This window comes from Nyctibius grandis, chromosome 7 (genome assembly GCF_013368605.1).
Source record: "Nyctibius grandis isolate bNycGra1 chromosome 7, bNycGra1.pri, whole genome shotgun sequence".
In the NCBI taxonomy this organism is placed as follows: Eukaryota; Metazoa; Chordata; class Aves; order Nyctibiiformes; family Nyctibiidae; genus Nyctibius; species Nyctibius grandis.
In genome coordinates, this window is record NC_090664.1 from 4,567,199 (window position 1) to 4,594,150 (window position 26,952).

The 26,952-nt window shown below is 41.2% G+C and overlaps 2 protein-coding genes across 2 annotated transcripts; one reads left to right on the forward strand and one right to left on the reverse strand.

Annotated features, from left to right (window-relative positions):
• On the reverse strand, nucleotides 1-7,091 carry LOC137665751 (bucky ball-like). Its single transcript, XM_068405129.1, has 5 exons — nucleotides 6,944-7,091; nucleotides 4,258-6,204; nucleotides 3,412-3,537; nucleotides 1,243-1,362; nucleotides 1-52 (listed from the first exon to the last, which is right to left on the reverse strand). Exons 1-5 carry the CDS (start codon nucleotides 7,089-7,091, stop codon nucleotides 15-17), a joined length of 2,379 nt encoding a protein of 792 aa, XP_068261230.1. The 3' UTR covers nucleotides 1-14.
• A 2,786-nt stretch (nucleotides 7,092-9,877) lies between these two features.
• KBTBD2 (kelch repeat and BTB domain containing 2) lies at nucleotides 9,878-24,067 on the forward strand. The gene is made up of 4 exons (XM_068404972.1): nucleotides 9,878-10,052; nucleotides 16,942-17,472; nucleotides 20,379-20,544; nucleotides 21,343-24,067. The coding sequence occupies exons 2-4, from the start codon at nucleotides 17,303-17,305 to the stop codon at nucleotides 22,876-22,878; spliced, it is 1,872 nt and encodes a 623-aa protein (XP_068261073.1). The 5' UTR covers nucleotides 9,878-10,052; nucleotides 16,942-17,302; the 3' UTR covers nucleotides 22,879-24,067.
• The last annotated feature ends 2,885 nt before the right edge of the window (nucleotides 24,068-26,952 follow it).

Here is a 26,952-nt window from a genome sequence, read left to right on the forward strand (position 1 = left end):
CCCAGTATTTACAGTTATCTTCTCTTAGAGAGGGACTTTCTTGTTCCACGCCCTAAAGAAAAAAAAAGATTAATGTATGCATTCTCCCTCCCAATAATATATGTCAATTTGCTTCTAAAGACAGACTAGACATCAGTGACTGCCTTTTCCTATTGCAGGAGAGGACACTGATGGTTGATATTAGAACTATGCACTCAACTTCCCCACAAGGATAAATTCTGCAGGAATGGTGTTGGACTGCAGAATATCCCAGTATAACAGATAGATAAGGGTTCCATATCAAACTCGTAGCATATTTTCAGTGTGCTCTTGTAACTACGTTGTTGAATGCACTCAAGAAATGCCAGCTATTTCTGGGGCAAATATAAGAAGTATTTGGGGATCATGCAAGTTTCCTGGATGCTTTTACTAAAAAGGATCAGCAATTAAAGGTTTAACACTGATGTTTAAATAAGCTGACTTCAGGACTGACACCAGTTTTGACTAATAGGATGCTTCAGTCTAAGTTTCTGTTTCTGACCTTGCAAATACATGGGACTGTAATCCTGTGTTTAATGTATGAGGAAGAGATGGCCTTTAACTAACTGAATATTCAAGTTAGCTTTACTGTGCCAAATTGTTCTTTTCCAGAAGGAACTCTGATCTTTTAGGTAGCTTCTTGTATGTACTGACCCTTTTCAATTTATAACCTTTTCAGACTCTCCCACAAATGCACAAAAGCATAGTTGTTATTGAACCTACATAATGTGATTTTCCCATCCATTGTTTTTCCCCATCTTCCTCCAAAGCAGCAGGAAGTTCCTACTTCATAAAGCTGAACTTCTTAAGAATTATCTATATGCATTTGTGGTGTATCAAATTACAGTATTTTGCTGAGACAGACCCATAGCTTAAAGAAAAGGATATACTGCAAAGTGACACAGGACCCAATATTTAAAGAAGTTAGTAGTAGAACAGTTTGAAGAGCAACTAGATTAAAATGGTAAAGTTTGGTATCCCCCCCTTCCCTTAAATAAAGGGAAGGAACCTAACCTGGTCAAAGCTACAGTGGTATTCATAGCAAGGTAAGTGGTCAAAGTTTAGCTTGCTTTTTTTCCTCATCTTGTCTGCATACATAGCATTTGCTGTTAGTTCACAAGCTATCCAATATCCTCACACTGCAAACCAAGAACCATTAGTCCCTGACAGTAATGAAAACACACTCATAACAGTCATTTTTATAGCTTGTCACTGTATACCAACCTTTGTGGACACTGCTTTTAGGCATCTCCCACACTTCTTCCACCTCACTTCTTGTGTCTCTGCGTTTTGAAGGTGGCTTGCCTATTCTTTTCTTCTTTGGTTTAACCAAAGGTGGGCACCCTAAATAGCAAGATACAACTGGTGTTATTTCTCCAAAGCATAGTCTTAAAGAAAATTTAAGCTTGACTTCCCCTGACTGGTCTGTAGTGTTCCTCCTTGTCCCTTCCCTCTATGTGCCCATTTTAGTGGTAGATAAAACTGACACTACATATGTCAAGCAACAGTCTTCTATGCTTACAATATCGTAATCACTGTCTAACCATCATTCTGGATGCATTGTATTTTGGGTCATAACTTGGATAGGTGTTAATGTGGCAACAAAGAACTCAGTGAGAGTTGGCTAATTCTGCTCTAGTTCACTTTTTGAGCGTTCGAGACTAGCTGATAGCTATCCAAGTGACCCAACTCACCCATTGTCTTTAAAAACACTTAATTCTTCAGACATGTTAAGTTATGGACCATGGGTACACAGTTCAAGAAGTCAAATTTAGCATATGATATTACTGCTAAAGCAACATATACTGTTTAGCCAAACCCCCTTACTTTTGGGCACTTAAATTTAAAATTAATTTGAAGAAACCAGTCCTAAGATAAGTGACATCTTAAAAAGGATGTAATTTTACTAGCACTTTTGAGACATCCATTGGCATGAACAGCATTCAGAAGAAACAGATTCCTGCTTCCTAATACTGAATGCAATAGTTCCTTCAAACTACATAGGCTGGAAAAGGAGGAAAGAAAGCAGGGAGTAACACATAGGCCAAACATCCTCAGTATACTACCCCATCTATAACTCAGAGATAGAAAGAACATGCTGAAAGTTAAAGATAAGAAAATTATTTTAGATCTATTTTATTATTTTTATGAATTGTTGTAAGGAGCTAAGAAAGGTGCTGCTAAAGTAGTGTTTTCAACTTTTATAGAGCAGGCTAGCATAAAAAAAAAAAACAAACCCACATTTTAAGGTCTGTGGATAGAAAGGATAGAAAGCCTCCAATGCAGGAGGCAAATACCAAACCCCAACATGCTCAAGCAAGAAAGCAATGCAGAGAGGACTCTAAGAAATACACTCTAAGAATAGAGTAGAAATACACTCTAAGAACAGTCTACTGGGTTGATACAGGAAACTTGATGTATATTATCACTAAAATGCAGAGAAGCAAGTAATCAGTCTGTTCTGAAGATAACTTCACACTGTTACTTGATAGACTGATCCTGTGGTGCTTGAAAGCACATGACCCAGGAAAGCAGTAATACTTGGACTATAGCAAATTCTACAGTTGTTCCAACAGCACTGACACTAAGAAACACCCTTGAAGAGCATCTAGAAACAGAGCTGAAATCCAAATAGATTTTATTGTAAACAAAAAACCCATTCTGCTTCAGGAGGAAAGAAAAAGATATGGAAACTATCTAACCTTTTACTTTGTTAGAATAACTTTGATTTTTTTCATGTTTTCCTTAACCACATCAAGATAATTTGCACTCAGACATCCTTTAGCAGTACTAGGGCAACTGTTGGTCCATGCTAGTTTCTCTGAACTTTGGCCTATGTAGCTATCACACAACTTCCTATATGTTCCACTCATCAAGATTAGGAACTACCATTGCACGTGCACTCAAGAGAAGCATTATCTGGGTAAAGAATTAATACTACTGCTTATGGCAGTAGCAGCTTTGCACAAATAAGGGCTTTGCTCAGCCACATCAAAGCATTTGATGTTTTGATTTCCCATGGTACCTTTAAAAGGCCTTTCAAGGCCAGGTTGGATGGGGCTTTGAGCAATCTGGTCTAGCAGAAGGTGTCACTGCCAATGGCATGGAGGTTGGAACTAGATGATCTTTAAGGTCCCTTCCAACCCAAACCATTCTATGATTCTATAAAAAAAAAAGTAGCTATAATGCATCCTTATTCACATGTTTGAGTTTGAAAAGGATATGAATATACCCCGAGATGTACTCACTGCCAGGCATTTCATCATATCAGAGCAACGAGCATTAGTTTTATTACCTTCAAATCTTATCCAAATAAGATAAGCTTGGTGTTTTGTATCATATCCTTTTGAATGTTCCTTAAGAACAAAAACACATTGAGGAAATAAGTCATACCTTGTTCTTTACTCTTGGCTGGGGGTGAGAGACTACCATGTATTTGGCTGGTAAATTTGGGTTTGGCACCACTTCTAATCCAATACTCTTCAGATGGTATCCCCATGTTCTCCCTTAACAGCCTTCCTGATAAAGAAAAATTGATTTAATGTCAATATTTAGTTTTGCTAATGTTAATATACTGTTTGATCCACAAGTCAGAACACAAAGCTAGCTACTGAACCTAATTGTAACAGTCCATTAAAATAAAAACATGGTTTTCTGGAGACCACACTTGACAAAAATTACAAGCTGCTTTCAGTCTACAGATTTTGTAGACGTAAAAATAAAGCTACAATTAAAAAAAATAATGGTCGACTCCTCTTCTGCAGAGAGAAAAGTTACACAGTGTACAGCCACCAAATTATAATGAACTTAATCTTGTTTAATCCACCTAACATGGGTCTGTGACAGAAGAGTCAGAATGTTTGTATAAATTTAAATGCAGAGTTTGCAAGATATTATTAAACAATGGTAAATGTGTAGTTCAAGTGACCTTAAGCTTTTCAAATGAATAAACTGCCACTAATGTTAGAAAAGTTACATATATCAAATCTAACTCAAAGGAGTTTCTGCAAGTTTCTTTGCTGGTTATGAAGATGCAGAATCCTCATGCAATAGGTAAAAAATTGCAGCAAACCCCCTCTGCCTCAAAAAAATATTCTGCAGTACTTCTGGCTCTAAGCCAAAACTGAACCTACAACATTCTCCAATCTTCCCACTGGTTCAAACTACAATTTGCAACTGCAATTAGGTGTTCTTTGTGCATTCTATTAAGCAGCACTTTGTCCTCAGCAATTAGCTTACCTCCCAAGAATTTCCGTAGCATTCGCTGGTGTTCCAGTCCTCCTCTTCTTGATGTAGGCCTCTTTCTTCCATAATACCCATAGTCACTGTACACAACTTCATCTTGTTCTTTCTCCTTTGGCTTGTAAACTACACCAAAGTTTTCACCAAGCCCACTCCTAGTTTTTATTTTCTCTTGAGCAGGCCAGCTAATTAATTGAGCTGGTATAGCATTTTTAGGTGGTTTCCAAAGCACTCTGTGGCCAACTTGGTAGAAACTGCCTTTACTAGGCGTCAAGATTCCATATGGAGTGGCTTCTTGAAAGAAATATTCAATATCATCCAAGTCGTCATCATCATCCTCATCCTCGTCATCATCTCTGTCTTCATCCTCCTCTTCTCCCCTCACAGAGTATTCTTCGGAGTCCTCAACTTCTGACAAACTCTTAGCTGCTTTTTTCTTGAGAGAATTGATTTTCTTCCGACTAGAAGATCTAGGAAGGGCTCCCAGCTTCCTGCCTTTACTGGAAGCCTCTTTAATCTTCATGGTTGAAGAGTTTTTGACATCTTGGTCATTCAAGCTGTTCATCTGCTCCCTTCCTACCACTTCATCTTCATTAAGGGACCCACCACTTTTAATTTTCTCTTTCTCTAAGCCCTCTGTGCTTTTCTGGAAAGTATACATGCTTTTCTGAAGCACATAGTCAGGCACAAAATAAGACACTGGGGCACTATCGATTGATGAGCCTTCCTCTCTAGAGGACATGTCATCAGAAGAAAGACTGAGTACACTTTGACGTTTCCTTTGCGGCAAACCAACATTGTAGCTGTAGTTTGTGTCCATACTGTCCAAACAAGCCAGCCAACTGTTAGAGGGAACATACTTCTCCATTGATTCGTCACACCAAATACTTTTATCTGTTTGACTTTCATTCGTTGCGCTGTGGCTTAGATTCATCTTTTTCTGCTGAAAACTCAGATCACTCATTACCTCCATACTAGATGGAAGTAGTCCTGCTTGTTGAATAAAGCTGGGCTCTTCTTGAGAAGGTTTTGAGCCTGTAGATTTTTTACAGCTAGATTTCTTAGCTACTACCACATCCTGTCTTACCACTGGTTGATCTATGCTAACAGATCTTGCCAGCTCTGCAATTTGCACTGCCATGGTTTCACCTGGGGGAGATTTTGCCTGTTGACTTGTATTCACCTGCTTTTCTGCATCCAGCTCCACTTCATTATTTTGGACCTCTTTTTCTTTCACAGTTTCAACACCCTGTTTTGAGGGGAGAACAGCTTTTCTCTCATCTAAGTAAGCTCCTGGCACCATTTTCTCCCCTTCGTGAGGGCCATAGATCATTCCTTCACATGAGCTGACAGAAAATAAGTCACGCTGCACTATATTCTCTGGGACTGGTTTACCACTTGACACATCATACAAAGGGATAGTTTCTTTAAAGGACTTCCACAGTTGAATAGCTGGAGAGCCATTTCCATATTCTATCCTCACTTCTTCCTTCTCAAAGGCATAGCTTCCAGAAGGAAGATTTCTATACTGCGTAGAGCTGGAAGAGCTCTTGTTGTGAAACTCTCTGTCTACCACAACGGAAGATCCAGATGAATCTTGTTTCTCTGAAGTACTTTCAGTCTCTGTACCTATACCAGAAGAAACACAGGCCATATTTCCTGCATCACAACCTTTCGTTTCTGTACAGGTACCTTGATACTTTTTTTGCTTGTTTTCAGGCTGTCTAGGATCAGTCTGTGTTTCTTTTGTCTCCATTTTTTTCCCAGGGGTACTATAGTGCCTAAATCTTGTTGCATGATAAAACATAGGGGAAGGTGGGGGAGCATTAAAATAAGGCCTTCTGTTAAGTCTTGCATGCATTGGATGCTGTGGAACAAAAAATCCAGGGTACTCATGGAGTGCAACAGAATAAAATGGAAAATATGGATTTCCACTTCGGAAGCCTAGACATTGGGGATAAAAAAAAAGAAGTAAAGGCAAATATATCTTCTTTCTGAAATAAGTCATTCTGATTAATTACTGCTTGCATACACAAGGACAGCTACAAGATCAGACACATAGGTAAGTAAAACATTCCACCTGTCAATGCTTGAAAGCAAATCTGGTGCAGAAACCCAGAGAGAGTTCCTTGTTAGGGAACAGCTTATCTGGAGAGCTACACTTTAACCAGAGCTTAATTTTATTCCTTGGAACATACACCAGTTAGCTTTCTGTACTTTTTTTTGGTATTTTATAGGCTATGCTACATCACTGTCTTTGAAAAAGCTCCAGATAGCAGTTAACATAGGTATACCATTTACAAGGCCTATTTAACAATATTGTGTGGATTTAACAATTCTGTGTTGATTTTTAAGTTTATGTTTATGCATACCTATAATGCATGCATGTGTGGAACTCTTACACACACGTGTTAATTGTTAGGCACATTCTAGAGCTCCATATCTGTAGGATAACCACTAAATATTTTGCTTAGTTTCCATTCTCCAGAAACAGATGCTTTCCAGCACATAAGATACACATTTAACTAACACTTCATAAATAAGACTTTTGACAACTAAAACATTACCTGAATTCTACCTTAAGCTCCCAAGAAGCTTGTTAACACAGACACACATTTGTTTCCTGCACTCTAGCAGTAATTTACTAAGTAAAGTTACCACAGACAGCTCTTGTTTACCTTACCTGGAGCAGGCACACAGTACGGACTGTATGCATGACTGAGGTACCAAGGATTTGGAAAAGGCTGTTGTGCTGTTGGCTGGGCATAAAAATAGGGTCTTGTGTGGTTTGTGGAATATGATCCACTTTCTGAAGTTGAGGCAGTATTCATTTTTTTTTTTTAAACACTGAAAGAGATAAACAATCAGGATTAATGACTAAAAACTGTGTGACTTAATGATTCTTATGCTCTGTCAGAATTCAGCAGACATTCCTTTCCCAGCCCAATGAAACCAGATCTTTCCAGAAGGAAACTACTATCTTCCAAACAGAAAGTAGAAAACTGACATTACTATCAAGGTCAAAGATTTTAGTCCTCCTTTGCTAAGCAAGCTTTTATATGCAGCTCTCAATATTAGTACTTCAAGCCAATCTTATAACACACTTTAAAGCCACAGGACCAGTAAGTTTAATGTAGTCTTATATGCACACATCCATAAATGGTGCATTAAAAACTAGCCTTCAGTCAATTAGACTTGAGAAACAGGCCTCAAAAAAAAAAAAAGGCAATAGAAGGCTTCACACAATCAGAAGTTTGGTGCTTCTTGAAGAAAACACTTTTTAATGCCAACACATACGTTGTATGCGAGATCACAATAAGAGCTCATTAATTCAGGATTTTTGCTTTGTAATATACTTAAAAACAACAACAGCTAACATAATAAGCCAGATATTTTGGTGACACCATGCTTCCTATGCTTAAGCTAAATACTAGGTAACAAAAAAAAGCAAAATCCTTATGCATAAGTTCACATTCAAAGCCATACAAAATTCAAGACAGAACTTCCTCCCACAGTTATGTATTTCCTCAGTTACCTGATACACTAAGTTCAGTCCCTTCCAACCCATGCAAGTAACACAACCCTGTCACACATAGCTCATGAGCAAGAATAAAAGAAATCAGTGAACACAGAAGATCTAGTGACTACACAAGGAAGAAAAAAAAAGAAAAGACAGCAGCTTAACCCTTGGGATAATTTATGCACTTCAAAGTTACAGGAAAAAACAAACAAACAAACAAACAAAAAAGAATTCAAGACCTGTTACAAACTAGCACACAGTTCAGCCTAGAGTTTCAGAAAGCTCTCAGGAACACAGGAGCCCTCTTCAGTTTCCATCTAGAACGGCCTGTCCAGCTCTTATAAGCACAAAAAAGCCTACAGACTCCCCTCACTCTCCTAGGCCAAAGCTCCCAGAATTATTTTGACCTTGATAGAGAGTGGTATAGAGAAGGAAAAAAAAAGCTCTACAAAAACTAAGCTCTTCCTGCCCCATTAGAGCCCCCCAAAACTAAGGTCCATGCTGCTGCTGCTGCTTACAGCCCAGCAAGAAACTAACCTCATCCTCACCTCACCCTCTTTATGACTAGCAGCTGCTACTTGTCCACTCCCCCTTCCACCTGAGGCTCATTTAACAGTGATGCCGGGGCCTTTTTCCATCAACCTGGGAGGGAGAATCAAGACACCGGGATAAGAATAGTGGTAAAAGCCTTCAGCTGGTGTAGAGAAAGCTAGCAGTCTCATCTTGTGGCTGTTTAAGCTGTATCCCTAAGTGAATTCAATATTTCCCTTTTGTAATGTTGGAACTTAGGTTAAAAAAAAAACAAAGGGAAATATTACCAATCTTAACACAGCTAAGTGGACTGACAAATATAATGTTCTTTCTGTATGAGTAAGGGAAGCACTTGTGCCAGTACAGTGTATCCTACCAAGTATAACAGAAATTTAATAAATATAAGGTTGTAATTTAACTCTGCCCTGGGTCTTTACAGGAGATGAGAATCTGAGTGGTCACTTTGCAACTTCACATCTCTGAATGACAGAGCACCAGTGTTGGGAGAGATGGCGAGAAAAGGAAGTACAATGACTGCACTGTGCATGTAGGTGAGTGACCAGAGAAAAACAAAGAGGTGTGGATGCTTAGGGGCTGTTTATATTTCTAGGCTGGGAAATTCCTGTGATTTCTGTTTTTTTCTTTCCCTGATGTTCAGATTAAACTTGTCCTTTGCACTAAAACACCAAGTATAAAATGCCTGGGAAGGATTACTGATCTGGTTGCTCGCAGACCTCCCCAGCCAAACCTTGGCCCTTCGACGGCAGCTCTTGGTGTGAAGGTCCCTTGTGTGACTTCTCTGGGATGTTTTAAATCCCCAGCTCCTGCATTCATCAGATTAAGTTTTCACCTTTGTTTTAAGTTTAATTCTTAGCCTTTCTTTTGATGGTCTAGTTGACATGGTGGTGTCAGGGCAATGGTTGGACTCAATGATCCCAGAGGTCTCTTCCAACCTGATTGATTCTGTGATTCTGTGATGGACGGACCCAAAGGGAAATAAAAAAAAAACAAAACCACTCCTTGGCTTTTAAAAAGTTTCCTGTCCTCAGGGTTTCCCTTGGACCAGACTTCAGCATTCAGGCTCCTCCCGCGCCCCCCGCCCCCGACGCTTCCCTGCTGCGGCAGGCTCAAGGCCCCGCAAGCCTCGGGCGGCGTTTGCTCACGGGGCCGGCAAACCTCGACTCTGAGGCTCCCGCCTTGGGCCGCAGGACGCTCCAGCCGCGCGGTGCCTCAGCCCGCAGCAGGGCCCCGGGCAGGCGAGCGGGACCAGACCGGGCCGGGCCGGGCCGCGCCGCCGTCAGCCGTCACGCCCGCGGGCTGCAGCGAGCCGCTCCTCCCAGCAGAGGGCGCTGCGTCCGCCCGCGCGCCTGGCGCCGTCCGGCGCCCGCGTGGGCAGGGGAAGCGCGGCGGGGGCGGAACAGGAAATGGGGGCGGGTCGAGGCTCCGGGCCTGGCGCGCGGGGCTCCCCCCTCCCCGCCTCTCCCCGCTCTGAGCATGCGCAGGAGGGGCGGGCAGGCGCGGCCGCGGGCGGCGCAACGCAGCGGCCGCCGAGCGGCGGCGGTGCTGTGGGGCCGAGGCGGCGGAGGGCAGCGCGCCTGCGCGTGTAGTGGCCGCCGCCTCCGCAGCCCGGGAGAGACCGGATCCTCCTCCTCCTCCTCCTCCTCACCCGCTTCCCTGGCCCCCTCGCCGCTCGCCGCCCGCGGTCGGGACGCTGAGGCAGAAGAGGAAGCGGCGGTCGGAGGTTTGTCCGGGGCGGGGAGGGGGATGGCGGCGGCTCTCCCGCGCTCGCGCCCCGCGGGCCGCTTCCCGTCTCCTCGCCGGCGGCGGCCTGCGGGGCTGGGGCGGGGGTAGGCCGCCCCTCGCCGCGGGGGCTCTGCGGCAGCCTGGGTGCGGTTCCCGCCCGCTCCCTCCGCGACCTGCGGCCGCTCCCGGCCGGCAGCTGCGGCTCCCGGGCCCGCTGGACACCGGCGGAGACCCGCAGCAGAGGCACCCCGAGGAAGGAGAGGTGGCTGCTGCGGCCGCCTCCGCGCCCTTGGCCAGGGCCGGCTCGTGGCGCGGCGGAGCTCGGGAAGCCGGGAGGAGGAGAGGAGAGGGCAGGGCGCTCAGCCGTGCGGCCGGCGAGGCCGTCCGTGACCCCCGAGCGCGGCGGTGCTGGCGCAGTAGGAAGGTGCCCCCTTCCTTAGGGCTGCTGGGGGAAGGAGGGAAGGAATTACAGCACCGGAGGGACGGGACGGCGCACCGGGGTGCCAGGGAGAGGCAAAAAACAATACGTGTTCCCTCTCTAGTGCCCTGTCGCAGCGTCCCGCAAGCAGGAGAGGACGGTGAACTCAGGCCTGTAACGGGGAGGGCAGCAGGGCTTGCAGCGCTCAGTGCTCCTCTTCAGCTGAGCAAGTTGGGATGTTTGCAGCTTCGGTGGGGTTTTTTTTAAGACTCTTGAAGGGGCAGACACGATGAAGTCTTCTAGGAGAACAGCACTGTAGTGGCATTGCCGGTTCTTCTAATTGCCCACCTTGCCTTGCTGATCTGTCTAGTTGTGTATTTACACATGGTATTAGCACCTACAGCATGTGAGGGTGGGCTTCAGTGTTTATATGTGGATATGAAGAGTCAAATTTCTTCCTGAACTTTTATAGCCTAAATATATGCATAGTATAGCTTTGAAGTTAGCCATCTGTGTGCCTAAGATGTTTCCAGTATTTACTATAATTTCCATTATGAATGGGCTAGGTACCCGCTGCCTTTGAAATGAATTTTGATTTAGAAATGGATTTGTGTTGTAGTTAGCATCTGCATTTTTAGAGGCTTTCTTGCAAAGCCACAGCTAGATCACTTCGTGATCATAGTAGACCTGAAAGGCTGCATTCTGTTGTCAGCTCACCTAGGACTGTATCTACCTGAATTGTGTTCAGATGATGTATTTAGGAGATCATTAAAATACACGATCAACTTAGTTCAGTTTCTCATAAATGTACTAGGAGAAATAGGTAATTTTTAATATTTAGTATACTCAGATGTGTAAATCATGTGGTCTCATGATCTGGGTATAGGTGTCACACCTCTCCCCTAATTATTTTTGTGTGTGGAGTAAAAGGGTCCTGTTATACTTGGTGCTGTGTAACTAGCATCTTGCAGGAACAGACCAAAGCGGAAGAAAGGATGTTGCTGCTTAGGGTAGTATTTTTTTTACTACATTTTGGACAGGTGGTTGTTGGTTTGGGGTTTTGTTTGAGGCAGGCTTTTTTGTTTTGGTCATGTGATTATGAAACAGACCAGAATTGGTGCAAATCCTAAAATCTTCCTTAATTTAGTGGCTGTGGTGTTTTGACAATAAATTTTATATGCATGAATAAGGTATCCATTATAAGACTCTTGACCTTTCAGGAACTAACTTATGGTTACTTAAGCCTCATTAATTATTAATCTACTTTCTTAATGTAGAAATGCTTGAATTTATAGTTGAACGTCATCATATCTCATAGTGAATATTTAACGGAGTGACGTATAATTGTGAACTGGAATTTAAGTTGTAAATAAAACAGACTAGCTTCATTAACATGCTAGAGTTCAGAGGAAAAAAACACTTTTCTGTACATCCGTGGTGTATGGCTGGACCTTACTGGAGACATCCATGGCCCACTTGTTTTCTAAGGTTAATTTTCCAAAACAGGTCAAGTCTTTCCACAAAACAGAAACGCCCTTGGGGATGGAAACTACCTGCGCTCAGCATAAAAGGCCAGTTGCCAAGTTAAGTTGTTGGCTTATCTTGTGCTAATTTTATTTCTGAGCAGGTATTTCCTTTAGTGTATAACTTCCTTAGGAGCAGAAAAACAAGAAAGGAACTGGTGATGAGGAGCACATTGTGACCAGACGCGTTGGTAGCATGGAGCCTGACACTTCTAGTCTCTAGCTTCTGTGTAGTTTCAGAAAGCTCAGCTGCCTCAAAGTTGTAACTCGCCTCTCAAGCACAATATGTGTGGAAAATAGCAGTTGTTTCCACGTGAATAGTAATTTTCAAGGTGATAACATTGTAGGAATAAATTGGTCCTTGTTTTTTGTGAAATGTGTTGTGGTCTTATTAGAGTCTCCTTGATGTCCTTGGGTTTCTGGACTGCAGTGCTATCAAAGACACCTTTGATGGCTTTTGAAGAGAGGAAAACTTCCAAGTCTGGAACCGCTTCATCAATTACCTATTTCTTCTTTGCTGCCAAGGATGGAAGATTGATACATTACTCAAGAATCTAGAGCTTCCAACTCCTTTTTCTTCTTTCTTTCCTATCTTTGAGATCTGTTGGCTAGATGTATTGATTTAAATAATGGATTTTAATTGGTTTTAGTACTTGTATTCCCCTTGCTATTAGTTGGCATAATCATTTTGAAACATGGTGATTTGTAACTCAGCATATCCTTAATAGTAACTAAGTATCAAAGTGCCTGAGCTTGGTACTTTCATTGCTAGCTGGGAGGACACACACGAATGCTTGTGGAGTTTGGCTTATGGTTGTTCAGTTTTTAATTCTGATATTTTATTATGTTAAAAATAGTGAATGACTCACTTTAGACGTGTTTTTACTTGTGATTTGTATGAAGCTGCCCTTGGATGGGAATAGGAATTGGCTTAAAAGTGCACAAAAGTAGTATTTAAAGCTTTTTTATTAGTTAAAACTAGATTAAATAAGTTGAATGTAAACAGACATAAGTTTTCGTTGAGTTTTCTTTTCTTCCAAACATACAGGTTTATTGAGGTGTTAATTATAGTTAGTGAAGTTAGAATTCGAGAGGTATTTAGATGGCTGAAGATGTGGATAGGAACCTGTGAAACTTTCATAGGTCTTTAAGTGTTTCCCAGAATTTTATTGGAAGTTAGGCATCTAATCTGGAGACTTCTTAATGGGATTTTCAATATCTAAGTTAAAAAAAAAATTGCATGTCTGTATATCTATTTTGCCTTTCTTATAATTTGGAAAAAATAAAGCAAAATTTTTGTTCTGAATTAGTCCACTTGTAGAATATTATATCTATATATCTTATATCTTTCCCTACTAATTAAATAGGAAGTAGTTGATATACTTATTCAGTGTTATACGTTGAAATATAGTGTTAACAATTCTGTGTGTGTAATGAAGTATGTATCTCTCTTTATCAGTCTTTGCCTGACCTCAGAAGATAAACAGATTCAAGGAAGGCAATTAATAGCCTGTCCCATAACTCATTAACATTAGATGACTAATTTTTGGAATGGTCTCATTCAGATTGGAAGTACATGAACACGTGTTAAAGCCACCCCATTAAAATTACCTAAGCCAAAAGGAGTAATTACTTAAAACCAAACCCTCTTATCAACCTGTTACTTAATGTTGCTCTCCAGCTTGATAGGGAGTTACTCTGGCTCACCCAGTAGTAATTGGGTTTAGTTTGCAGTCCAGCACCGCCGTGGCCTTTCAGCAGCTACCTACCAGTCCTGTTTTAGACAGCTGACTTCCAAGAAGTTACCCAGAACAAAATGGTCATTCCAGTGGCATCGTTGAAGGGGAAAGTCTTACTCATAGAACTTGTATTCAAGGATTATTTTTATTCCATCAGAATTTCAGTTCAGGATGTTAAGCTAATTTCAGCCATAGATCTTTTAATCCATAAATCAGAAATGTTCACTGCTGTGTGGTTGTGAGAACTAGAGGAGTCTGTAGTGCGTCTGTAGACATCTTTTCTAGTTCGTAGGTTTTCAGTGAGCTGAGATCTAAGAGCTGTATGCCAGCCAAGCACAGTGCAGTGTGAGATGTTAGGCTGGGACTGGGGAGAACTAAGCCCCTTACAGTTCTCCTTTGGCAAGTATGGGGCTTTGGACAAGCTGATTCTTATTTCAGTGCCTCAGTTTTTTAGCCTCTAAAGTGAGGAGGGTATCTCCTTTAAAATTGTCTTGAACTCTTCAGAGAGGAGTGATGGATGACTTTCCAGGCACAAAATTATGTTCCTACACCACTTATCCTAATGTTTTGAAGAGATTCACTTCTCTTGGGCAAATGACAATAGAAATTATAGTAATTTTAGACCAGAATTTCAGAGCTCCTTGATGTATTTATTGTTCTCCTGAAGAGTATGTAGTATGGTTCCACTAGAAGGGGATAGGACTTGACTCCTGACTTTGTGACAAATACAAAATTTTGTTTTTTAGAGAATGGTTATCACTGGCAGCAAAACAGAGTATGGATGTGGGAAACAGGAATCATGTACGTAGCATGTTCGTACCGTGTGTACCTTCCTGGAGCACATCATGGAAACGATACGGTTTCAGATCAGCTGTAAACCAAGGACTCCAGCTTTGTAAATTTACAGTTCAGAGGTGGTTCACATCACATAAATGTTCTGCAACAAGACTCCTGTCATCTCCTCAATCTTTTCTGCTACTGAGGGTCATACTGAAATGTTCCAGCTATTTATAGTAATTAATTTCACAGTTTCAACTCGTCTTCTGTTGAACAGGTCTGCTTTTTCAGTTATCGACTGTCAGCCGCATGCGGCCAAGAATGTCTCTAATCTTACTAGCAGGTGTATATCAATTTCTCCATGGCATCCTTGACTGGTTCTGTTACCTGATAACTAAACCAGTGCTTATTAGTTTTGCTCTTTTTTTTTTCTGTTTCTGAAGACTTATATTCTTTAAAATTACATCAGAATAGGAAGTTATGATATCAATGACCTCTTTTGCTAAAGCTTAGTACTACTGATGATCTGCCCGAACGGAGCTTGATCCACTGGCTTGTATTGTTCTTGAAACTTCGCTCCTAAGCCAGGAAAAACAATGCTGTAGAGAGACCCGGGATACCAGTAGAGCCACGAGCTATTTATTTCTGTGGTCCTAACACGCTTAGGAAGTCTCTGTAGCCATTTGAAGTTCAGTGCAAAATCTGTCAATGGATTAGGTTGCATGTGAAGCTGTTATCAGATAACCAGGATAGTGGTCAGTGATGCAGAGGTAGGATGCATACTAATTTGGTGAAAAGAAGCTCTGACTTGAAGCAGAAGGCATTGCTTTAGGTGAGCAGTGTCTTTGTATATCCTTGATATACTTGTGGTTTAGTGACTTCAGTGGTTAACTGCACCTGAATCTTGAAGGTCTGAAGTCAAGACTTGTGCTAGTAGCTGTTATTGTAGCAGATAGTAGTCTCTCCTCCTTCCTCCCCCAAATATTAACACCTTTTCTATTTTTCTTAATTAACTGGCTTCACCTGAACGAACAATGAACGTTAGGTTTGACTTTTCCAGTTAAACCACCAGTGAAAACTAGGAGTTTGAGATTCCTGTTTGTGTATATTTCTTCACTGAAAAAGGTCAGTGACACTAAATTAGTAGTAATTAAAGTGGCATTAATTAAGCATATCTGTTTCAAGTGAGTGAATGTTAAAAGACAGCTGTCTTTGAATTGTGTTACAGGCAGGGCTCTGTTGAAATAGTGGGCAGGTATTTCCACAGCCTTGGTCTTACACTAAATTGTGTATTTTTATATGGAATTTATAGTATGTTGTTTCAAGTAAGGTCTTTCTGCATCCACCGTTCATCATGAACTATGATGACAGTGATGTCTTAGACATTAGACACACATGTCCCTGGTTATTCCTCAATTTTGGAATGAGAAAGAACAGTGCAAGATTAAATAAATCTGGAAGTATTTGATAGATGTGGTACTCTGCTGTCCTTTATGATGGTGATTTTACTGTCACAACTATCCCATTCTTAATTATGCTTCTGTGTTCAGATGGAAGATAGGACAAAACCTGACCCCATTTTGAAGAGGAGGAGAAATGTCCAAACTAGAAAACAGATTTTGGTAGCCTATGGTCATTGCCTTCTAACCTCAAGTGGCTTGACCCCTGCTATTCCAGCATCCCTTTGCTCCTGTTATCGCCTTATTTTTGTTTCCCTCTGTCTGCAGCGGTCACGCTTACCTGGCTGTGTGGAAATGACTCATAAGGGAAAAAATGGGATGTGAAATGTTAATAGGTGAAGCCCTTCTGCACAGAGAAGATGAATCAAATAAGCATTGGGAACATCGGTTGTTAGGTTTTTTAATCCTTCGCTCTGGTTCTGCTTGTTCTCCAGTAGAATGCCAAAGGTGAAAGAAATGAGCTGATGATGGTGTTGAGAGTTTAGTTGGAAAATGACAGAATGTTGAAGAAACTGCATTTATATTTTTAGTGGTCTGGTATTGATAAGCTTTAAGTGGACAAAAATGCAGAAGCAGAAATAATAGCTGTTTAATATGAAAATGAAAAAAATGTGGCTCTTATCACTGGTTGAAGGAAATGCACAGGTGTGCTCGGTGGGAAAACTGGGTTGTTCTTGGAAGAGGAATAAAGTCTTCCTGAACCTCATTTTAACTCTCCCATCTTAGAAGCTGTGTTGATGAAATAAATTAGCCTAATTCATGAGTCTAGGTCTTGATGAGAATTAATGTACAAACTCTTCTGCTTTTCATTTCTCTTTGATACTTTTGATTTTTTTCTCAACAAGAGTTTTTGTGCAAGTAATTAAGTACCAATTTAGAAATAAGTTTGTTAGTTACTTTTAAGGGGTGACTATGAAAGGTTTTTGAAAAAGTGCTAATGTTTAAATTCGTTTTATTTTCCTGCTTTCAGTCACTCAAGTGCAGCCACTGATCATGAGATGTCGCCACGAAATCTACCTCAGGCTTCGCTTTTGCTCATTCGTTTGCTGCTTCATAGATCTCCACAGGAGCTCTGCAGACGCTCTTGAAAGTCTCTGAACAGATTGTGACATCAAGGCAAAGCATGATGACCTAATAGCGGGGCAAAGTCTGAAACATTGATTCAGCAGTCCAAGATAACGCTGCCTTATTTTATCAGTATCACTTCTGAAGGCTACAGACCTCCTGCCGTTTCTTCCCTGGTTACATCAGAAACATTCAACTGACCTTTCTCTGGCGAAAAGATCTTGACTTTTTCTCTCTGGTCCTGGAAATATTAATGGAATACAGTCATGTCTACCCAGGACGAGAGGCAGATCAATACCGAGTATGCTGTGTCCTTGCTGGAGCAGTTAAAATTCTTTTATGAACAGCAGTTGCTGACTGACATAGTGTTGATTGTTGAGGGCACTGAATTTCCCTGCCATAAGATGGTTCTTGCAACGTGCAGCTCGTATTTCAGGTAAGTATTCAAAGCAGGATCTGTTAAATCTAGAAAATCTATGATACCTGGGTTTGAGTGTAATATTACTTAATTAATTAACAATTAATGTGTTGCAGAGAGTTTTAAAGATCAGTGAAGTAAGTAAAAAACCTAAATATCATTACTTGCCAACACCAAAGGAGTAAAATAAATTTTCCAGCATCTTGTGACTTATTCTGGATAGGTACTGTAGTTTTTACAATAAGGGGGGGGGGAATCACACTTGTGATGGTTCGTTTTCTTTAGGGAGTTAATTGAGTCTGAACAATTAGTACCTTTCTTATTCTTCATACTTAATATTTAAATATTTTATCTTTTTTTTTGTTTTCCAAGGTAGGCTAACAAGGGATTGTGTGACTTGGCTATGGGAGTTCTGTTGTCGTGTTTATGAGCTGTAGTTTCTTAGCAGAAGCCTCTGCTAAAAGTAGGGATTGCTCTGCAAGTTCATGGCTTCCTTTTCTGAATCATCTGGTTTTCTCTGCTCAGAGAAAGGAGCTCCTCTCTTGCCTGAGAGTCTTGCTGCAATGCAACAGGTTTTTTTGTGTGGGGGTGGTGGTTTTTTGGTTTTGGTTTGGGGTTTTGTTTGTTTTGTTCCACCCACCCCCACACCCCTGAGATGCTGTTGCAGTTTTCAATTCAGTAGCTCCTGCTTCCCAGCTGTCCTGCTTTTTGTCTTTTGAAAAGGTTTTATTAATAAGGTATGTCAAGTGCTACTACTTTTTGCAGATACCTTCATAGTAAGTCCTAGAAGATGAGGCACCATGAATTTTCTGCGGGGATTAATCATTTTTGTTGGCAACACAGTAATTTATCTGCCTGTCTGGAAGGAATTGTGAGGCTTGAGATTAGTCTTGGCGACACCTATGCATGTTTTACCTTCCTGAGGCACTGTGGAGGGATTATAACTTTTCTTTCCCATTCAATCAAGGGAAGGTTTGCAAATGCTGTTTTCCTGTTGAGATGGGGTCACTATACAGAACACTTCTAAAATGTTTTCTGTATTTTGTCTGCTTTCTTCTATAGAATATAGAGAATTAACTTCTAATGCAAGGAAGTATTCAAGGATAATTTATTACTTGCACTTAAGTTTTTGTTGCTACTGCTTTTTGTGTTAAGTTTTTCATCTCAGATGAGCCTGGTACAATTTTTAGCAACAAGTATTATGTGATCGCTAGATAATGATTGTTGCCGTTGGTCTTCTGCAGATGACATAGTTCCAACAGTCTATAAAATAACAGCCAGTGGAAATGTGGCCAGATTTAATGTGGGTGGCTAATCATGGAAGCTGTCACGAGTCCACGCAGTGTGCTGCGTTAGAGTATGCAGTCAGATCTCTTACTCGTATGTGTTTGTTTATTATTTATGGGATGAGGTTTTGGCATTGGTTAAAAGAAGTATCAAGCTTGTGGTTTTGTCATGTTCTGTTTTTCTTCTCTACTTTGGTTTACGAAAAGATACTCAGCTTCCTAAATTTAGCTTTATTATCAAAAATTGATAGCCCTGAAGGAGGCTGTGAGGAGAGGGGGAAGAACAAAAGCATCTCTTAGCGTGACCCAGCCCTTGAGTACTACTGCAGCCAGCTTACCTTCCCTCTTTGTGCTTGAACGCTGTGCGGTGGCAGCCGAGCTCCAGCACAGCCCGCTCAGCAGTGTGTAAGCATCCACTAGAGCCAGCTTCTCTAGCAGCTGCGTCTTCCTTTGTACGAAGAGGAGTCTCTCCTGACACTCCTGCTGTCCTGCTTACCTTTAAAAGCTGCATGGCAAGTTGATACTCACTTGGCCAGTCAGTGATCCCTCCTAAAATGCAACCTGCCCTGAATTAAGGAGCTTAGAAGAAGACAGATGGGGATGGGGCAGGAGGGAACGGTGGTGGGGCACTGTCTTTGTATCAGATGCTTTTTGGAATGGCTTTGCTTAGGGAGTGTATCTCCATGCCCTTTTCACCTCTGCAGCTGGAGGCAGGACTGCAGGGTGCACCCACTGTCCCTTCTAATGTCTCTTATACCTGGTTCCATAAAAGGCCCCAAATAAATATAAAGAGCCTTGAGCTGAATTTTCAATACAACCATAAATACCAAACCTGAACTAATATAAAGCTTTTAAAAATCAGTGTTCTTCATTTTAAGAAAATTGGCAAGTACTTGGCTTACAGTACAAGAATCCAGTTAGTTCTTAACTGTGTTGCAAATAAAAAACCAGAATGGGCATAGAAAGCATTATGGAAACAGTAACCTTTCTTTAAATTGCCTTTCTACTTTTTCAGGAAGATGTAATGGAAATTCTTAGGCATTTTTTTTCAGACCAAGTCTGATAGTTTTTTCTGTCATTGATTTTTGTCTACAAACTTGAAGTTTACTGCATATTATTATGAATGATATAGAAGCAATACTTCATGGAGTGCTAGTGCTTGCTGCTTTTTCTGAGCTTGCTTCTCCTCCCAGAGGAGCGTGCTTTTGATATGACTTAGCTCAGTCCATTGCATAAATCTGCTGCTTTTGTTTTAGAATCTAAAATCTGTTTAAGTTTCAACAGTATTTTCTGGAGGATGTTTCTTCTCACTTAGCAACACCTGACATAGAAAAGGTTTTAGATTTCATCATTAAAACTCTACAATCATTAGAGTTCTCTGCTGATTAAGACAAAAGTGTTTCCATAAATATATTTATACAGAAGGCACTAATGGTACTTTTTGAATGTTCTGTACAAGTGCTTTACCTTAAATACTAGGTGGTAGCCTAAGCTAAATACTAAACACCTGTAAACAGTCAACCAAAAAGGCTGTTCACCTTTTGGAGTGTAATTACTGAAGGCTTACAGATGATAAGTGACTTTAAGATTACTGTACTTCCTGTTGGTCCTTGTCTTAATATGTGTATTTCTCTTCAGAGCCATGTTCATGAGCGGGCTAAGCGAAAGCAAACAAACACACGTACACCTGAGGAATGTGGATGCGGCCACGTTACAAATCATCATCACTTACGCATACACGGGTAACTTGGCAATAAGCGACAGCACGGTAGAACAGCTTTATGAAACTGCCTGCTTCTTACAGGTAGGGATGTTTTGAGTATGAAATAACGGCTTCTAATCTCAGAACCATTTTTTTCTTGTTAAATAGTCTTTTCTGTTTAGTCATTTCAAAATACTCTTGTTCAGTTTGCTCAGTACAGACAGCAGTTACTTAACAGATACGTTTCATGTACTCATCCCTCCTTGCTTTATGGTCCCTATGGAGGGTGGAAGTACAACAGTACACTTCTAACATTTAGCAAATTAGTTTCTCCAGCAGACATAAGTGTGTGAGGTGCTTGATCTGTAGGAAGCAGCTGAGTAAGTCACTGCTGTATTTTTGTGTATATATACTATTCAGGCCTAAATTCTGGTGTTCCACACTAAAGGCAGGTACCTGCTGCTGTTATGTGAAGGAATAGACTGTGTTAGCCTGGAGAAGAGGAGGCTCCGAGGTGACCTTATTGCAGTCTACACCTACCTGAAGGCAGGTAGTAGTGAAGTGGGAGTCGGCCTCTTCTCCCGGGCAACTAGCGATAGGACAAGAGGACACAGCCTCAAGCTTCACCAGGGGAGGTTCAGGTTGGACATCAGGAAGAATTTCTTTACAGAAAGGGTTATTAGACATTGGAAGGGGCTGCCCAGGGAGGTGGTGGAGTCACCATCTCTGGAGGTGTTTAAGAAAAGACTGGACATGGCACTTAGTGCCATGGTTTAGTTGACAGGGTGGTGTAGGGGCAGCGGTTGGACTCGATGATCCCTGAGGTCTCTTCCAACCTGGTTGATTCTGTGATTCTGTGTATGCAGTAATACTGAAGTGTGTTGTTTCTTTGCGTTACAGGTAGATGATGTGTTACAACGGTGTAGAGAATACTTAATCAAAAAAATTAACGCTGAGAATTGTGTGCGTCTATTAAGTTTTGCTGATCTCTTCAGCTGTGAAGAGTTAAAACAGAGTGCTAAAAGGATGGTAGAGCACAAGTTCACAGCTGTGTACCACCAGGAGGCTTTCATGCAACTGTCACATGATCTACTGATAGATATTTTAAGCAGTGACAATTTAAATGTGGAAAAGGAGGAGACAGTTCGCGAAGCTGCTATGTTATGGCTGGAGTACAACACAGAATCGCGCTCGCAGTATTTGTCCTCTGTTCTCAGCCAAATCCGAATCGATGCACTTTCAGAAGTAACCCAGAGAGCCTGGTTTCAAGGCTTACCGCCCAATGATAAATCCGTGGTGGTGCAAGGACTGTACAAATCGATGCCCAAGTTTTTCAAGCCCAGACTTGGTATGACAAAAGAGGAGATGATGATATTCATTGAAGCTGCTGCTGAAAACCCTGGTAGTCTTTATTCTTCTGTCTGTTATAGCCCCCAGGCAGAAAAAGTTTACAAACTCTGCAACCCTCCTGCTGACTTGCATAAGGTTGGGACGCTTGTAACTCCTGATAATGACATCTATATAGCAGGTGGGCAAGTTCCTCTGAAAAACACGAAAACCAATCACAGTAAAAGCAGCAAACTCCAGGCTGCCTTCAGAACTGTGAACTGCTTTTACTGGTTTGATGCACAGCAAAACACTTGGTTTCCAAAGACACCGATGCTCTTTGTTCGTATAAAGCCATCCCTGGTCTGCTGTGAAGGATACATCTATGCAATTGGAGGAGACAGCGTCGGGGGAGAACTCAACAGGAGAACTGTGGAGAGATACGATACCGAGAAAGATGAGTGGACCATGGTAAGCCCGTTGCCCTGCGCATGGCAATGGAGCACAGCAGTAGCAGTTCACAACTGCATTTACGTAATGGCACACAACTTGATGTACTGTTATTTTCCCAGGTCAGATGCTTGGGTAGAAATGGCTATGCGACAAACAAGTAGATGTTTTGCTTCAGCTGCTGCTTTCGGTGATAAAATATTCTATATTGGAGGACTGCATATTGCCAGCAATTCTGGTATAAGACTCCCAAGCAGTACTGTAGACGGGTCTTCCGTAACCGTGGAAATCTATGATGTGAACAAAAATGAATGGAGAATGGCAGCCAACATCCCTGCCAAGCGGTACTCTGACCCGTGCGTCAGAGCCGTCGTCATCTCCAATTCTTTATGTGTCTTTATACGAGAAACCCACATGAATGAGAGAGCGAAGTATGCCACCTATCAATATGACCTGGACCTCGATCGCTGGTTTCTAAGGCAGCACATCTCGGAACGTGTGCTGTGGGACTTGGGGAAGGACTTCCGGTGCACTGTGGGAAAGCTGTATCCATCCTGCCTGGAAGAGTCCCCATGGAAACCTCCGACGTATCTCTTCTCACCAGATGGAGCTGATGAATTCGAGCTGGACGGGGAGATGGTTACTTTACCACCTGTATAGCTCCCAAAATAAACTGCACAACTGATTCTGTGCTTAGTTATCCCAACCATTTATGGTTGTGAAAGAACAGATCTGGAAACAGAAATGTCACACCTGTCTTTCATGAGTTGTATTTTTATGCCCTACCTAACACTTGCCGCCATTCAGTATGAATCAGTGAAATGAGCAGATAGGCTTCCATAATCTGAAATACTATTATCTGATAATCGAGAAACATATATGTATATCATGAGCTTAAGCATCTGACTTGCCTAAAGAATTAATTTCTAGTTCTATGAAGTCTCGGTTCAGGAAAATTAGCTTCAGAAAAAAGTAGTTACTGTTTCTAGGATGATGTCACAACTCTTCTGAAAGTATCTTCCAGTTATATTTGAACTACTTCTGGATATTCTACTTAAGTGCTAGTTCTATAATTGTCAGTGTGGCCTAATTAAAGGACTGTGCTGCACTTACTTAATACTAATATCCATGTTGGTATAGTAATGCCATTAAAAGAAAAAGAAACAAATCCCATGGATCTACCTGTGGTAGGAAGGGTAGATCTTCCATTGTATGGTAACACGCAGGGCAAAATGACTGCAGGTTCAGTCAAGCTGTGTTATTAGGTGCATGTATTCTATTTTCACTAACTTATACCTGTCTATTTAGAATACAGGTCTTCCAAGCAGCTGGTAGTTTACCAGGTGTGGACTTAAGTTGCTGGGCTTGCAATAGGAATTGTCAGCCCTCATAGTGCGGGTCGATGTGGAGCTTTAAGCAGTAAATGTCTCCACATTCTGTATTACAGTAACATTGGCTCATGTATATTACTTCCTGCTGCTGATGTATTTTTCCATTGTAAAACAAAGTTTTAGTGTGGATTAACCAGGTCTTTATTTTCTGTTAATTTAATAACAAGCATTACTGTAGTGTGATTGTGTATAGATATCTCTTAGCTATCAGGTTTTTTTACTTTGGGGGGAGGGTGGGAAGCAAACTGTTCAGGAATATCCTGTGCTCTGTGTGCAGGAGAGCAGATGACTAGTGCTGCTCTGGCATTAATCCCAGGAACCACTAGCAGTAGCGGGGCGCCGCCAACCTAACATGAACACAGGTGCTTCATGACAAACCTTACTAGCATGTTCAGCTGCATCATGTTCTGGCACTGTATTTTGAATGACATTAATTTATTAAAAAAGACTGAATCCAACCGAGTTTGAGTGTGCTTTCTGGTTGAAGTAGGTACAGTTATGACACCCCTCCACCACATGCACACTTCGAGCAAGCAGATGGTTGAAGGCAACTTGAAGTGGTTAAGCTGTGAAAAGCTTCGAGGCACATACAGTAGCTGACTGTGCTTACTGGTCAGTGAAAGCTGGAACTTAGGTATAAAACTGAGGATGATATATACAACTTGAATCCCCCACTATGATTTTTGTAAATCAGCACTTCTCCAATCATGGGACAAATTTGGCTCTCCTGAAAGTGAAGAACAATGGGCATTAAGGAAGTAATGAGGAATCTTTTCCATAAGCTCAGCTGGGAGACCTATTTTCAGTCTTTAATATTAAAGCAAATTTATTTACTTCATCATCGAGATTGTCACTGTCTTTTCCTACTGTTTCTTATTCCAGTAAATACAATTCCAGCTTTCAACAAGGAAGACAGAGAGATATTTTTTGAGGCTAGGTCTCAAGTGGATTTACAAAGTTTTGTCTTGTACTTTTTGACTGGAAAAGGGTCTTTAGATAAGAAACCTGCCCTATATAAAACTCTTCCTAATGCTTTGGTGTTTTGTACCATGTAAGGATTTATGGGACCCAGAATAATGATGGCTCCAACAGAGAGAAGCAAGGTGCTGGTCTTTTTTATGAAGGTGACATAGAACTTTTTTTTGGAAACACCTGAATTTCTTAGATAAGAGGGGAGAAGTGATGTGGGGATCCTGCTGATAGGTCTATTTATATTGCTTTCAGGTAGCCTGTTGCAACCCTGCTCAAGGCAGTATACATTAAAAGAAAGACAGTGATACTACTTTATAATGCGATTTGGAGAATCACATGCCTTGGGCAAAAATAGGAGTGGTATCCTAGTACCTCCAGCCTGAAGGGATTGCTCAGTTCTGGGGGTCATTCCCCCTTCAGCCTACTGTATCAGGCTGCATTGGGCTTTAGGACAAGCTTCTATTCTTCAAGTGTAGGTGGTCTACGGCTAGTGAAAGGAGCACAGTGGGTTTGTTACTGAGAACTTTCAACTTCAGTTAAAAACCTTATGCATAGTTTCTTACTGAAGAGGGGAAAAAAAAAGGTAAATTTGAATAGGAAATAGGTGACTAAATTGCAGTGGCTGTAAGTCACAGTTGCCTCACAGAACCGTCCTTGATTTTATGCATTTAGGAACATCTTTTAAAATACAGTCTATATTACTTCCTGCTAGTCTGCATTTTTTATATATTATTCTTATATTGTTTCTAGATATTATCTGCACTTTTTATATGTTCTAAGATGATGCAGTACCTTATTTAAAAATAATTTACTACTAATAATACAGCACTTAAAGATAAAACTAGTCAAGTGTTGAACAGCTGTCTAGCAACTCTGTTAAAGACATATTGTTAGTTCACTTACTTGTACAACTAGTTGCTGCAGTCACTATTCAACCCCAAAGGAAAACACAGCTGGCAAATGCTATTCTCAAGTCTAAATTCTTTCCTTGCATAATTGGAGAAGGAAACTCTGCAGGTAAATCATTGTCATGTGCCTGGAAATGGTCACTAGTGGCAGAATTAGAGAAAGACTTCTGTGGGCACAAAGACAAACGCTGAAAAAAAAATGCAGTTCTCATTTCATAAATAAAGCAAACATGATTAAAGCCTTCACAGAGTTCTAAGTGAGTATCTTACTACAAAGCTTCAGCCTAATACTAGCCTATTCAGCCTGTACTTGGCTTTGAAGTACTTTTGCATACAAGATTCAATGAATCAACTTTGTATGTCCTCAGGCTTTCCTATATTTGCAAAAAGTTTGCTTCTTTTCTGGTAGAGCTACTTTAAGTTAGTCCTTCATAGTTTCAGTTCCCCCTGCCTGAAGTAATGAAAAGATGTGATCTGGTCTCTGCTGATTTTTAATGCATCCACTCATTTTTACAGTTGTTTAGATACATACCTAATTGCAAGTTTCATTTTTGTTCTAAGGGGACCAGTCAGATGTAGTGCAGTGAATTGTGTCAAGCCTTACAGAGAACAGGGTCAGACGGATAGTTAATTTTGGAGAAAAATAATTTGATGAAATTCTAAAAATATTTTTTTAAAGACTGAAAGCACTGCCTAGTTTGAAGCCCTGCTTTTCACATTTATCCTTTCAGTTCCCCATGCTTCTGTTAAGATGCACTAGCAGTTGCCTTCCAGTGCAGTACAGCTAAGGAACACCTGTGGACAAACCTGCAGACCACTGAACTTATTAGCAGGCTAGTGTTTTTCCTCCTCTTTCCCATTTACCTTCAAATTATTTTCTCTTTTTGGATCTGGAGCTTTAACTTAGGCAGACTCTGAAGCAGGCTCACCCTTAAAAACCAGTTTCTTTCCACTAATTGCTCAACATTAGCCAGACAGTGTTGTGTTTAGTTCCACTCCAGGATTATTTAAAAGATCTCCCTCCTACAACACTTCTAATGAGTACAATTCAGCAAGGCAGAGTTCTTTCTTACTCATAGAGCTTATAGCCTGGAGGAGGAGTACTAGCAGACTGAATAAAATGCAGGGATCACTCACGATGCCAGGAGGCAGCCTAGATGAAATCTGTACGTCACACACCTCCCATGTTCTGGTAGGGAAGAGGCTGGTAAACAGCCTGAACCAGCAGGTGAGAGCAAGACCTGGGTCACTACTGAGTTACAGAAACTTTGACATGGAAGGAAGGACGAGTGGAGAAGATGAAACAGAGTCATGAAAGTCTCTCTGTGCTTTTCTCCCTTCCTGCTCTAAAAACACATAGCTCTTCTAACTTGTGAAACTAAATACCTTTGTTTCAGCAAAGAAAGAGTTTAAGCATTGTACATACACCATTACTGGAGGGATAACTGGTCATCTGAAGCATT

What these genes read in the sequence shown, in the direction of transcription:
- LOC137665751 (XM_068405129.1), bottom strand. Translation starts at nt 7,091, where the DNA reads ATGAATACTGCCTCAACTTCAGAAAGTGGATCATATTCCACAAACCAC. An exon ending in GTACTGTGTGCCTGCTCCAG is followed by an intron (nt 6,205 to 6,943) that starts GTAAGGTAAACA and finishes CCCAATGTCTAG; the next exon opens with GCTTCCGAAGTGGAAATCCA. An exon ending in AGCCAAGAGTAAAGAACAAG is followed by an intron (nt 1,363 to 3,411) that starts GTATGACTTATT and finishes CTTGCTATTTAG; the next exon opens with GGTGCCCACCTTTGGTTAAA.
- KBTBD2 (XM_068404972.1), top strand. Translation starts at nt 17,303, where the DNA reads ATGTCTACCCAGGACGAGAGGCAGATCAATACCGAGTATGCTGTGTCC. An exon ending in ACGTGCAGCTCGTATTTCAG is followed by an intron (nt 17,473 to 20,378) that starts GTAAGTATTCAA and finishes ATTTCTCTTCAG; the next exon opens with AGCCATGTTCATGAGCGGGC. An exon ending in AAACTGCCTGCTTCTTACAG is followed by an intron (nt 20,545 to 21,342) that starts GTAGGGATGTTT and finishes TTTGCGTTACAG; the next exon opens with GTAGATGATGTGTTACAACG.